The sequence below is a fragment of the Aythya fuligula genome, chromosome 2 (genome assembly GCF_009819795.1).
Source record: "Aythya fuligula isolate bAytFul2 chromosome 2, bAytFul2.pri, whole genome shotgun sequence".
NCBI lineage: Eukaryota > Metazoa > Chordata > Aves > Anseriformes > Anatidae > Aythya > Aythya fuligula.
In genome coordinates, this window is record NC_045560.1 from 30,005,308 (window position 1) to 30,020,292 (window position 14,985).

Here is a 14,985-nt window from a genome sequence, read left to right on the forward strand (position 1 = left end):
ATAAATAAAGACTCTTGTGCTTAATTTGAAGCGCTGCCAGGTTAAAACTAGGGTTTTCATTTCTGTCACTGTTGGGCATGAAATCAGGCAAAGCGGACAAACGCTGGATGAAGCCGTGTGGTGCAGCGGCAGCCCTGAGCAGCCCCGGCACAGAGCGATTGGGGCAGGAGGATGTGAAGGCTGCTCCTGGCACCCGCCCTGCCTCACCGCCTGCACCAGGGTCTGCACCTGCCATACCACTGCTGAAAACCAGCAGTGCTCATTTGCAAAACATTTACACAGGAAGTCTGAGTAACACCAAATCTTAGCGCTTAACACCTATGCATCTTTAACCCCAAGCCACCGCATCTTCGGCATACTTCAAAACAATTCCAGTTTTTTGTGGCAGTCAGCCAACACAGTAGGGTTCTTTTTGTTATTATTTTAAATACTCAAAAACAGCTATTTCACTAGACCACAGAATTTTGCTGGTTCAACAACAACATTTCAGACATAAAAATATATACATATATATGTTTATTTATTTAAACAAGAATCATTATTAACATACATTCATCTTCTGCAAGATCATCTTTGCTTTTAAACTTTCATCAGAAATGTGAGCTACAAAATACAATCCTGGCCTGCTGATAACATAATTTTGCTTCTGTGGTACCACAGTTCCTTTTCACTGTGTACCTAGGACATTAGCCATACTGTCTTGAAAACTCATTTGAAACCATTTAAGCTGAAATACTACTGTACGTATGTTACAGGTGAGTACATCTGAATACCGGCAGAACATTACTCTAAGAAACGGCATCCTCAGAGCATGACTGGTCCTGGCTACATCCTACGGGAGATTCATCTTACCATGTCTGAACTTTGTCATCTTTTGCTCAACACATGCTAACTACAATCGTCACAGCAAAGCTTCATAAAATATGTTTGAAAATATTTTCATTTACACGGTTCTTGTCTAAAGACAAGCAAATAATTTCATATGATCTTAATTAAAAGTTAGCATCTGCCATGATCCAGTTACCCAACAAAATTCAAGAGGCAAATACTGGTTATATAATCATTTATTGAAACAGTGACTACCAAAACATGAAATACAGTAAATGATAAAATATAACTTTAATGCCCTTCAGAACACTTTCTAGTTTAAGACACATATCTTCTCTCTCATATATGTACAATTGATACTAGTTTAGCAGAATATATTTGAATTACAAATATAGATTTAATTATAATTACTCACAATTCTATTGAATGTGCACTACAGTACTCTTTGTGGACCAGATCTCCACTCCTTACTCAGGAAATATTTCTAATGACTTATCTGGAAGGTTTTTTCCTGGGTAAAGAGCTCAGAATCAGGCTCATCATACCAAAAAATTATTTGCTCTCATTTTTAAAAACAAATGTTCCAGTGTCTTAACTGCAGAAAATACCTCTTAAGAACAAATGACCTTGGGAACTCTGCAAACACAGATTTTAAAGGAAGTGAGAGTAAGGTACATGAAGGGTAATTAACATTACTCTGAAAAAAAAACAACACATAACTATTGTTGTGTTGTGGTTTGTTTGTTTGTTTGTTTGTTTTCAAAAAACATTACAGAGACTTAGAAGCCAGTGTCTCTGAGGATGTTAGCTCCTCAAAGTTTGAATCTGTATAAAACATTCATTTACCAAACCAAATACTCCCAGGACTTTGATGTTTTAATTTTTTTGATGTTTTTAAATTTCTCTTTCCTCCAGAGAAACCACAGGACTCCTATCAGAAATGAACTCAGGTATACAACATGAGTCCATATATTAACACTCCGTAATTTCTGACATTTGATGTAATTTGCTACATTCAAATGTTAGGCATTTTCCTAATAAAAATGCCAACTATTTGACTGCCACTGAAGAATCCAATTATGAAAACAAGGTTTTCTACTTTAAAATCAATTACTATGTTTTTATACATTCCTGATTGTTTTTGAAAGGTTTGTACTCTAAACATTCGGAGTTTAAAGCAATTCTATCAAGTAATATTCGTGTTTACAGAAGACATATCCCACACATTGTTCTTAAGCCAGCTATCATTTTCGAATGCAGCAAGGAGGTTAGTATGACTCTAATGTTTTTTTTATACACATATGAGCATATATATATATGTTAATTGGTGAAGCTGGGATATTTGAAAAAGGCTAAAGAAAACAAAACAAAAAAATCCCTCCTGTTGAAATCAGAAGGCTACATTTAGTGATTATAGAACTAGAACAGCAATCTCATATAAGTTTCTAGATCATATTCTGTGCGTCGGGCTGCTTCACCGGTGCTTATTCTGGCTTTAGCAGTTTAATGTGACTTACTTCAAGTAAATCTGGTACTTACTATGTTAGGAAATGAAGTCTGTTTTTTTCCCAGTGAAAGAGTAAGAAAAAATAAAATACATCTGGTTGAATCTTCACACAAAACCAGTTTATTACTTATGCCAGAGACACCGGCATTACCCTGATGTGCTCTGGAGTAAACAAGAAAAATACACTTCGTTCATGGATCTCCAAATTTCATGAAGACATATTTAATAGAAATCAAGGTACATCAGTACGGTAGAACAGGTGGAGACTGTGCTGTCAAAATGTATTTTAAACACAATACTGACATAGCCTTAAAAGTCTCCGTAGGACAAGGAATACAGCAAGCTAGGAAGTGTTTAAAACCCTGGCCAAATATAAACAAAACAAAGAATAACATCCAAAATGTTCAACCCAGGAACATACTTTTCCTACTGGAATCTATTTTTAATAGCATCAGTACCTTACAAATAAGCACAAAAGCTTATAAAAAGAAATTAAAAGGACCCACTAACTTTTGGAGATGAGAAAGTAAATTATTCCTTCATTTAATTTTTTTGTTTGTTTGTTTGTTTGTTTAAGTTAGCAGAATTGCAACTTACACATGATTATATTGCATAAATGGCAAGTGACCGTCAACCCAATACATAGCCTTTTTCCGACAGCATCTTGCTGTGAGAAGGCAAATGGTTTGGATACATCATCCCATTACTCAAAGGAAAGAGTGCTTTTATACCTTGAGTTTGGATAACTACAGCAGCCTTTGCAGCAAATTAAAAGACAGGTAAAGACACTTTAACCTGAATGTCTGAAAGGAAAACATAACTTGCAGTGTTGCAACAGTCTGCACATTTATAGACGTATGTCATTCATTTCCTCTTTTCTTTTATTCATAAATATTGCAATTCAGCAAGGCTGGCCATAAAATCTTCATTGGCCTTCTGTTAACATACTCAATACAGGACTAATGCATAGATCACAAAACTTATGTTTTTTTTTTTTGTTTTGTTTTTTTTTTTTTTTTCTTTTTCTACTTTGCCTTTCAGAGGAAAACTGAAAAAGATACCTGAAATAATCATCTACTGAGTGAGACTATTTCCCTGACCTACTTAATTATGGGGGTTGAGAAGGGAAGTATATACCAAAAGCCTAATAAAAGGTTTTGAAGGATATTAAGCACGTGGCTTTTACTGCTAATAGCAGAAGCAGCTACTTCAGTTCATTCTGCATTCATAGCCATCAAGTCTCAGACTCCTGAAGTAGACAATATCTGCAGCACAAACTATCCAGTTCTGTCTAGATTATTACCAAAAGTTTTCTTTTTCCTCTGATTATAGCTATACCATCTCAAGAGGATTTGGGAAGTGCACAAAGATGTTAATGATGATCTCAAGGACATTATCAGTTTAGATTTTACAGTTTTACTACCTACTCAGTTAAAAACAGTTTGCCAAAAGCAAACATTTACAGCACAAAAATACATAATACTTGTTTGTAGTTTCAGAGCTTTAAAAACCTTTAAAAAGCTGAACTGACAGCACATTTTGCAAGGGGAAAGCAATTCAAAAAAAGGAAAAAAAAAAAAGTTTTAACCCAGAGCCTGTTAGCTTGCTTTCCCTGAAAGTAAACAAAAATAAAAAGTCTCTATTAACAAGCATCCAGGACAAGAGGAGTTAATATTTAATTAAAACCAGCTCTATCCACTGTAACAATGACCTGGAGCCAAACAAGGCAGAAGATGTATGAGTCATTCTTTCTGCCAGTGAATGAGACAGCTGATCTCTGAAGCAATTCCTCAAGACAAGCAGTCAGAAACTGGAGTTCTGCCTCCATTCACAAAAACACAGTCCAGCATGAACCATGTGGCCCCAACCACAAGCTTTTCATGTCACACCCTTCCAGAAAGCTACAGCAAAGTAAACTTGAACTTTAGGCATAAACACACTGATTTCACTGCTTTGTCTCAAGATGTAGCGCAGACCTGCTGAGGAACGTATTTAATAAATGAAAAGTTAAAGCGAGCTATAAAGGGTTTAAATTTAACTCTTCCTTCTCCCAATTACAAACTGCTTCCAAAAGCAAAACTACACTCCAGGGAAAGGTGTTCCTGTTAAAAAACAGCAACTTTCCAGAAAAACAAGGAGCTGCAAACCTCCTTGCTTCACTTAAAACTTTATTTTGGGTATCATGACACTTCCTCTGGTGCTGTGTTCTCTGACCTCAAGCTACACTTTTAGAGCCAAGAGACATTTGTTTTAAAATATCAGTGATTTATTCAAAGTGCCAAAAGAAATTGAAATTGACAGGAAATTATACATGGCCAGTACTGTTTTGGCTGGAGCTAAAATAAGACTTCAGGCCTCAGAAGTAATGAGTCTATTGAGTTTTCTTTGATTCATTGTCAGTTCTGAATATCTGAAAGATTGTATAAATTTTAAGTATTCCTGAAAGAGCTGGAGGGGGGGGCGAGGGGGTAGGAAGTTGATTTTTTTTTTGGTTTTTTTTTTTGTTTGTTTTTTTGTTTTGTTTTGTTTTGTTTTTTTGTTTTTTTGGCTTTTTTTTTTCTCCAGAGGAACAACTGTTTCTAACAAAGGAACATTCAGAAGGCAACACAGTGACAAATTTCAAGATGGTTAAAAAAAAATTATTTCCCATAAGCACTGGATTTGCTGTCAAAACAACACCAAGCCCTTTTTACATAAGTGAGATGCTCTGACTAATAAACTTAAATGCATTTCAAAACTAGCTCCAGATCTCAAAATTCTTTCTTATGTGAATAATCCCTAGGAATATGAAGATGTGTTTGAGGAATCTGCTCTTCATTTGGTGCTATACTAAAAATGAGAAAAAAAATAGCTTAGAAGGAACACTTGCATTTAACATTTTGCTACATCCCTCACGGTTTGCAAAGCCCATTATGCCTTTGAAAATTATTATTTGAATAAAAAGAATTTACTTTTCCAGCAAACAAGGAAAACATTAAAAAGTTTATTATTATACAAACTTTCAAACTTGTAGATTTCTGGTGGTTTTATTTGTTTCTTTTTAAAAGAAAACACACACACCCTTCCCATTTTGCCTAATCTAACTTTTCTCCCTTTTTTTTTTTTTTTTGCACAAATACTTAAGATCAAGAGTTATGAGTATCTGAAAGCTGAAAAAAAAAAAAAAAAAAAAAAAAAAAAGCTATTCTTTTCACTGTTTTTTACTGTATGCCCAGAGCTCGGCTATGAAGGTATTAAGGCATCCTTTCTCAACAATTTTTGCTCCTAGGAAAACATGGTTTTCCTAGGAAATAGTTGCTGAATATGGCTACATAGCATTTGCCTTACACTGGCTCAATTTTACAACTTTTTGGCAGGAGAAAAACTAGTTAGTCAGAGTAAGCTGCTACACATTTTCAGTGATTTAAATGAAACCACTTTAACTAGAAACATAATTGAAGACCTCTTTAAGAACTAGAAACTAGTCATTTTCATACCTCCTCATCCTCCTCTGGTTTATTCCTTAAGGAATAAACTAGAAGTCAACATTAGATTAGGCAACACTGGTGCATCCTTTACCAAAGAAAGGCAGAAACTAGAAGGCAGAAACTTACCTCCTAAAGTCCACCTCAAATGTGGGTATTAATTATTTATATTAATTATAAAAATAAGTTATTCTCAGATACCAAAAACCATTTTTTAGATCCTGGTAGCCGGTAGTAGCCATTCACTTAATTTAGCTAAGCTATGGTAGAGGCATGAACCCATTACCTGTAGCTATTATTTCAAACATCTTACTGTTCATTTAAGTCTTTTGTATTTTCTCAAGTCACCCAAAGAACATAATATTTTGTTTTTTCAGTTTATTACTAGCTGTAGAGCAGATTATCTACCACTCTAAGAAGGCAGATACAGTCAATAAATTAACTATTTGTCTTCGCTTGGGATGCTTTTTACATATCTTTAACAGAGTGTAAGAGGAATCTGTATCTGAAAGAGTAATTTTTAATAAAAAATCTGTTTCTTGGTTAATCTATTATTCTCCCAAACCCAAATGCTTCCACCACGCAAAGAGGCTCTCACTCACTAAGAATTTGTTTTCTCTCTTCTTTTTATTATGGAATAAAAACAGCTACCATGATGAGATAACATTAGATTAATATTTGAACCAATTTTTTTCAAGTCACTGAAGGAATCGCTATCTGCCAAAACCAATCTAATTCCAAATATACGGAATCAATAAATTCATTTTATAATTTTATCACGACAAATGTTGCCATCAAGTTATTTAAATATAAAACTAAAGATAATATCTGAATATTTGCCTTGGATAGCAGAAGTAATTTTAACTATTTCCTTTCAAGTTTGAAGGCTGAAGCAATTATTGAAGGCTTCCCACTTTCAATTTCTGGCCTCAGGAAACAGTTATAATCTATATTCTGTCCTGCATAACAAGTGACAAGAGTTATTTAGACCAAGTTTTACATCAAAATAATTTATTTCTTTCTTGTACATTTAATGCTACACAGAGTAGAAAGCAAAACTCATTTCCATAAAAATCTACTGTGCAGCTAGCACATTTGTAAGTTTTCTGAAAGTAGCATTTACCTTGTTAATTATGGAGTAATAAAATATTAAAGAGATTACTAAATTGTTTACATTTTTTATTAATTCTTTTATATGTATGAACCTTCACCATTTTCAGTGGAAGAGAACACATTTCTTTTGTGTTTTTTTGTTTGCTACCAACTTTTCACAGGTGACGTTAAGTGTAAATGATCTCCAGGCTAGAATATGTGATGTAGTATGGATAGCTTCAGGAAAAATAAAACAAGAGCAAAACAAAAAAATCAGCAAGCATTCTTTGCATGTAATAAAATGCAACTCACTTTCTTCTCCTAACTAATAAGTAGATTTTTGACCAGGTTTCTCCCCACTGGGGATCTGAACTCGTGGGAGAACCCTGGTCAGCTGCCACTGCTTTTCTTAAAAAGGGTCACGATGTTTTAAAATTTCATGGTCATTTCCCTGGCTCCAGAGCATTATGAAAAGAAATATGTAAACATTACTGATGCTGCCAATTGGCAGACTTCTAGCCTATGAAAGGTCCAGAAGAACATAAAATGGACACATCTAGCAATGGTAAACAAGTCTGATTTCAAAATCTGTTTCCTGGCTAAGCTCATCCATGTAGACATTTGAGCAGAGCCACAATATCCACAAGCACTAGCATGTTATAAAGACTACCAAAAGTAGTTGGTTGGGTTTTTGGTTTTTGTTTTTTTTGGTTGTTTTAATAAAAATTTTGTGCTCAATTTAATAAAACAGTATTTGATTTTCTCATCTCGACTCTTCTAGTTTTAGCTTATCCTTTAGAAAAGCTGTGCAAGGTTTATGTTTTATGGAACAGCTAAAAACATGGCATGGCCTTAAACTTACAGATGAAGTATTTCTGGAACACCAAAAAATCTGTAATATTTTGTTTTAATATGTTGTCAAAAAAATATTATTATAACACACAGCAGCTTAATGCTTCTATATGAAAACACAACTTTTTCCTATTTTTTAAAATTATTTTTGAATACTTACCAGATGATGCTATCTGCATTTACAAAGGCTTCTCCACCTAGCTGACATAGGACTAGACACTTTTCTTTCTCAAATCCTGTCTAAATTTATTAAGTGAAGTAGGCACAACTAAAGGGAAAAGAATGCTTTGAAACAATTCATTCTTGTCTAAATAAGCATTTCCCCATTTGCCATTACAGTAATTTATGTACCTGTAGAAATTATTAAGTCCATTTTATATTCCATATTATTTTTCAAACTTACATTATCTTCACATGCATTATGAATCTTCCTGCATTTTTCTGACTTATGATCAAAGATATCAACTCATTTTCAGTAACAAAAACATCTATGCCAATGAAAATTCAAAGTAAAAGTTCTCCTCTCCATCCAAAAATAGTATCTTTCTAATAGTATTTTTAACATACTTCTGGCTAGTTAAAATGAATGAACTGATGGCAAAAATAAAGAGATCCTTAGTAAAATTACCACAGAGAGACGGTTACAATTATATCTGATCATTACACTACAAAAAAGAACTAAACAAACAAACAAACAAAAAACTATCTTGTTGCAGGACATTCTGTTTCCAACGACCAGGAAAGAATCATATGAATTCATAAAATACAACCTCACTTCCATTAATTTAAAAAGGACTTTTTGATTACACGAAAAATAACTAAATGCTAAAATAATGCTAGGAGAATAAGAATGTCAGCAGAATAAACAGTACCCCACAACTTATTTGTAGGTTAAGAACTTGACTAACTACATATAAAGCTGTTAAAAAAAATCAGTATGTAGCCAAGTAGTCACCAGCAATATTTCCCTCTTTCTATGAAAACCAGCAGCAAGCAGCTCACCCCAACATCTCTCCCTTCCCACAGAAGCTGAATATCTATTCTATAAACAATTGTGCATAGTCCAGTCCCAAATAAAAAATAAACATATGTGAATACCCACATTCATTTAAATCAGGACAAATTTGGAAAAATTATGTTAGCATGCATCAAAATTAGATTTATTTCAGAAGTTTACATTCAAATTTAAACCAGCAATATTAAGAACAGAAAATGTATAAAAATCTTTGTGCTTGAAATAAACAGTACAGTAAATATAAAGGGAAAAAATATCAGAAAGCATTGCTGAATAGAAAAAACACTTCAACAAGCAGAAAGCTCCTCTGCATTTTGTTAAAGTTATCTTACAGCAGCAGCTCATCTTTTTGTTACTGGTAAATGAATCTCTCAATAGCTACTCTAATTCAGATTTCTAATTATTGTTTTTAATCCTTCTCTCTTCAGCAGAATGCGCTCTGAAAGATTATTCAAAATACTTAAAAGCACAAACAGGTGTAAAAAAGACCGATGTCAGTTCTCTAATCATCCAATACACAATCTCACAACTACAAATAGGAAGAAAAAAATAGCATGCAAAATATTTTAAGCTTTCAGTAAAAAAAATAAAATAAAGAATTAGTACTTTTAAAGTATTCCATACACACCTAATGTTCTGTGTTGTGAACAAGGTGGAAAGAAGACACTTGCACTTAAATCTTGAAGCATCCCGTCCCGATGAACCCAGAGAAACTAATTTCTGCCATCAGAAAAGTACTCCACCAGAACACCAAATAATTATATGTGCTGCTCTAAAGGAAACAGCAAGCCCAGTTCTGGCTGTATGTAGTCTCTCGAGGTACAATAATATAAACCTGATCAATTGCAATTAAAATCTGAACAGAGGCTTAGAACTTGAAGTCTTGGTGCATTAGTTCTTGCCAAAAGCAGATGTGATTGTGAGCTGGAAGCAATTTCTCCTGGTAATTTGTGATGACACTGGGTAGAGCAGCCCCAGAGTCCCCAAAGACAAACTCATCAGAGGCTCTAATGTATGCATGACACATGAGGTGGCTCTTTTAGAGCTCAATTAATTGGGCTGAACATTAAGACAGCAAGTTCAGGACTTTTTTTTTTTCTTTCCCTCCAGAGTTGTTTTTCCTCTTTTTACAAGCAGTTTTTTCCCTTACCTTCTGCAAGCCATGTCTCCTGTAATTGGCTCAGATCTTGAAAGAGTTCTGCGAAAAGATGAACACAGGGATAAAAGATTCACACCTTTAATCTCTTCATAAGATTAAAATATATTCAAAAATATATTTTTTTCCCCTGAAGAATATGTGAATTCTATTTTGGCAATCAAACATATAGACAAATTAGATATTTTCTGGTTGCGGTTAATGATTTTTCTACACCTGTATAACAAGTACTTACTGTATTATTTTACTGGCTCTTGAAATAATAACCAGAATATTCATCAAGTTCTACAAAATAACAGGCTTATTCAGCAACACAGAGAAAAGTTAAAACTGCTGGTATTTCTAATACAGGTGAACTATTTCTCCTTATAATCCAGGCTCCTCCTGCAATATCTGTCTCTCTTGGAATTTAATGCAAGCTGTGCCTGAGCAAAGACTGAATATTTTTATTAGCAGGGTCATAATGATCATATAAAATTTTGAAGCAACGACCTGAGGTGCTGCAACAGCAAACAGAAATGGAAAACCTTTTGTACTTCCCCTCATGTTTTACCATATATGACAGGAGAATCTCCACTATTTCCTTTATATTGTACTTACTGTACTTCTTTAAAGTGAAACCACTTCTCCATGGACTGAGTTCTGCAGCAGCATAACCTTTTGCAGTTCACTGAAATCAGTTGGTTATAATGGGTGCATATCAGAGCAGCATTCTGATTATTGCAAAGCTCAGAAACTCAGTTATGAAAACTCTGTTTATGGACAGCTAAGTAGGATATTTGAACTGACAATGGTTTATTTTTAATTTACTGTATTTTGCGAATGAACTTCCTCTTTTATGAATGCTGACATATAGCTATTTACATATACTTAAATGACAGAAGCTATTCATTTATTTTGTGGACTGATACCTCATGTTCGTTTTGGGAAATCATTTCGCTGACAAGCAGAAAGTGGTTTTCTTTTGCACTTGCCCTAGAATAAACTTTTGCAATATGCAAATAATTAAGGTTTTAAAAGCATATCATGGTGTCCTCATCCTGATAAGATGGATGTAGGACTAAGATTTAGGCCCCTATATACTCTCCTGTATGTCTTTCATAATTACTGACTGACCTTTTAACCTAGAGAAATGTTAACTAGACTGCAGATCTCAAGCACCGGTTACGAGAGCAGCTACTGATGGGACTAAGTCACAAACCTCTGGCTCTCATCTTCCATTCTAGGCTTCCTTAACTAAATTTTCCAGGGCTTTTAACCCTATCAGTGTTATGCTGGCACTGGAACAGTAACAGAAACAACAGGAGTTTGACTACTAGCAGAAAGCTAGAGTGGTCTCCACACCAGCATTCCCACTCCTGCAACCACCAGTGAACACACAACAGCGAAAAGATGTTAGAAGCCTAGAGGAAATATGGAAAGCCCTGAATCTCATGAGGCCTAAAGGTGAAAGAGCCAGGTGAACTCTCTCTGTGACTTGTGTCAGACGCTGCAAAGGCTTGGCCTCAGCGCATGACATCCATGTGCCACATGTGCAGCGAAACCTAGATGCAACTGGCTAAGTCAAGGAAAAGAATATCAACTTTATCAGTTTTTGCCTTTGCCAGTTTGCTTTGCAACTGTAAATGAAATTTTCTTGTCTTGTTTATTCAGATTGATCTAGATAAATATACCTCAAAAATAAATTAAAAAAACAGCTCTCAGAAAGCTTCTCTGCATTAGTAAGTAAGAGGGAGGAGAGGAGAGTAGAACAAGCCCTCACCTTCTGAATCATGAGCCAGGTCTCTGTTAATGAATTTTCTTTTCCTGACATTTGTCGGTCTCTCATTACAGTTTCTCCCACGCGGATTCTAATAACAGGAAAGATCAGTTTACTTTAGAAATCTGAGTTGTGTTTTGTTGTTGTTGTTGTTGTTTTCTTTTTTTTTTTTTTTCCATTTAATTAAGAATACTCAAAGCCAGCATGAATTCTTTACGTTTTCAAACAGGAAATGATCGTCTTACAGCCTCCAGCTTCTAGCAGAAGATGCTGAGTATGTAACATCTTCCAAAAGATTCCTGTGTCTAAATGCAACACATTTCTAGCTATCCATGTAGACAACTATTTGTGCAGATACATATGTAATGTGTTCGAGTAGCAACACAATACCAACCATGTATTTTTAGCACCTAAAGCACACAAACCTACACAATAGCACATAGATCCTCTCTGCATACGCTACGCAGGAGAATCCAAATATAAGATGCTAATTGATAGCTTTGTTTCCCTCCTGTGTTACTTATAAAATTGTTTTCAAAGTCCTGAAAGCAAAGGAAAAATAAAATGTTAAGGTTTGCCTCAACTTCATTCTTCTGAGTGTTGCAGGCAAATGCAGCCAGAAACTTTGAATGCAGCTGCTGCTCTTGCCTCTCTGATCCTCTAAGCGTGTGCATGATTTTTTAATCATCCCAAAACTGTCTTTAAAAGAACACGATGCTTTATTGAAATAACTAAGAAGATAAGCCCATCTTGTAGGCAAAGCTCCCAAATGAAGAGTCGCCCCTACGGCAGTAACAAAGCAGATACTCTGTCTGCAAAACTCCCCCACAGAAATAAGTCGGAGTCAAGTTTATAAACACCAACTTCGAAGTGATCACTCACATTGGTGACCATGTAAGGCACTTGCTGGTCATAAAATCCATCCATCCTGCGGTTCTTCCACAAGTCTTAGCCCAGTGTTTTATTTACTGGGCATTGGATCTGGAGACTTCCTCGGGATCTGGCCTCCAGTCAGCCTAGAGGGGAATACAAGATGGCTTTTAGGTTTAAAAAAAAAAAAAAATCATGAATGAACTGCTCGAATTTGCATAGCTAATTAACCTCAAAGAGTCCCATTCATAAAAACAACCCTCCCTTCTCTGCCTTCACCTGGGTTCCGCACTTCTGCCAGGAAAACAGGGCGCGAAAGCCCCGGGAGGCAGGAGCGGAAAGGCAGGCGAGAGGCAGGGGCTGCTCACACTCCCCCCGGAGCCCCAGGCGAGCCGTGCGAGTGGCAGCCCCGGCTCGCAAACGTGGGCTCGGCTCGAAATGGCGATCGGCGCCGCACACCTCACGGCAGCGCCCGCCGGCCGCCGCCACGCACACCCCCACACATGCACCCCCACGCACCCGCACCCACGCACACACACACACACACCCCCACACGCACCCCCGGCCACCTTCTCCCCCACGATCGCTTTCTCGCCACCCTCCAGCACCGCGCGATCCTCAGAGGCGCCGGGCAAAGTTGCGGGGAAGACCCACCTGAAGGCCACGCGCGGCGGTCGGCTGCGAAAAAATTCCCTCCAAATTTAATAAAAACATTAATTATCCCCCGGCACTTCCCCCTCGGAAGCGGCGAGCGCCACTGACAGAGCTCAATCCCGTGGTTTTTCCTCTCCTCCTCCTCCAGGGGCCCCCGAGCCGCGCCGGCGGATCCCCGCCGCCCATTGGTTCCCCGCGCCCCCCGCCGGATCGCCGGATCGCCGCCCGCCGCCCGGCCCCGGCCCCGGCCCCGGCCCCGAGGGCGAACCTCAGCCCTGCCCTCGGCTCCTCCGCCGGGGGGCTCGGAAATCACAGCTCGGATGCGCCGCCGTGCCACCACACCGATCCCGGGATCCTGCTGCGGCCGCGCCACGGCCGCCACAGCCCCCAGGTGGCAAGGAAAGCACCGGTCTAACCCCCCACCTCACCCCCCAACCCTCCAAAAAATAAAATAAAATAAAGTTTAGCCTCCCTGGCTCCAGAAAGGCAAGAAAACACCCTCCCCCGCCACACTCTGTCCCGCTTTTTCTGATGGCACAGCAGTCCCACCAAACTTCGAGGAGCCCAGAGGTGAGGATGAGGTGAACACAGCAAGAGGCTCACGGCACTTCAGAGGCTTTGCACCGCTCTGTCACGACCCCGTGGCATCCCAGGGTTGTTTATTATTATTATTATTATTATTATTATTATTATTATTATTATTATTATTATTATTATTATTATTACTATTATCAGTAGTACTATTAGTATTATTGTTGTTGTTGTTATTGTTCTTGTTGTTGTTACTGTTATTATATTTTAGCTGAATCATAGAAAGCAATTGTTACTTCTCCTAGGATGACACAATTTCTAGGTTTTGTGGACAGAATTTGGCTGCATCGAGGCACCAGAGTGAGTGAGTGTGTTTTTTGGTACAGTAGTGCCAGGATTGGAAAAGCTCAGGATTTCTGATGGCTTCTCAAAGTAAGTTTCTTTCTCTGCATAGAGTGGCTGTTGGAAGGCTGTGTCTGAATACACTTGCATTTTCTGAACTGCCAAAATTCAACAAAGCAGGTTGTGTGGTTTCATACAGCAGCCATACCTATGCTTTGAGCACAGATTTGCAGGTATTGCAGCAATCGGAGGGCATAGTTAGGACTCCTGACAAGGGCTTGCTGTGAGATGCAGTTTCAGATTTTTAAGATCTGATGCAGTTTCACAACCAACAGACAGATCCCTGAGTGACCAGGTCCAACTTTGCTCTCAGCCATTTCCAAGTTTGTTTGTTTGGTTGGTTGTTTTTTACAGCTAAGTGTGTAAAGGCAACTAAAGAAATCTCCTTTTGTTCGGATTGCCCACATTGTATTAACAAAATTTAGTTTACTTCTTCTAGATTAATTTGTATTGAAAATGACAGTTGTTTCTCTATATTCTGAAGTATATTACTTTCCTCTGCAACTTTTTCCCCTCTCTGCTCTGTTCTGATCTCACTATTCATACTCACTTGCTACTGGTCCTGTCCAGACAACGAAGAGTGAAGACCCATGTTGCCACCACATCCTCCTTCCCATACTGCATTTTCAGGAAAAATCTCCACGACCTGCTGTTGGCTTTCTGTGTTCTTGCTGCTGCCATTTCCCCACATGCATGCGAGCACACCTGGAATTACAGGAGGGTACTTGATTATATTCTAAACCTCGTATAAACAGGTAATAATTCAATTGTGTTCTTGGCCAAATCTCTAAGTTGCTGCTCCTGTACATCACTTCTGTGGTATGTAATAAAGAAATAAAAATCTACAGGTATAAT

The 14,985-nt window shown here is 37.3% G+C and overlaps 1 protein-coding gene across 1 annotated transcript in view; it reads right to left on the minus strand.

The window, feature by feature from the left end:
• ETV1 (ETS variant transcription factor 1) overlaps positions 1-13,340 on the minus strand; it is a 66,709-nt gene extending 53,369 nt beyond the window's left edge. The window contains 4 exon segments of the mRNA XM_032182098.1: positions 9,909-9,956; positions 11,677-11,764; positions 12,556-12,689; positions 13,198-13,340. Of these exon segments, the coding sequence (XP_032037989.1) occupies positions 9,909-9,956; positions 11,677-11,764; positions 12,556-12,600 (181 nt within the window). The 5' untranslated portion in view covers positions 12,601-12,689; positions 13,198-13,340.
• Between the last annotated feature and the right edge of the window lie 1,645 nt (positions 13,341-14,985).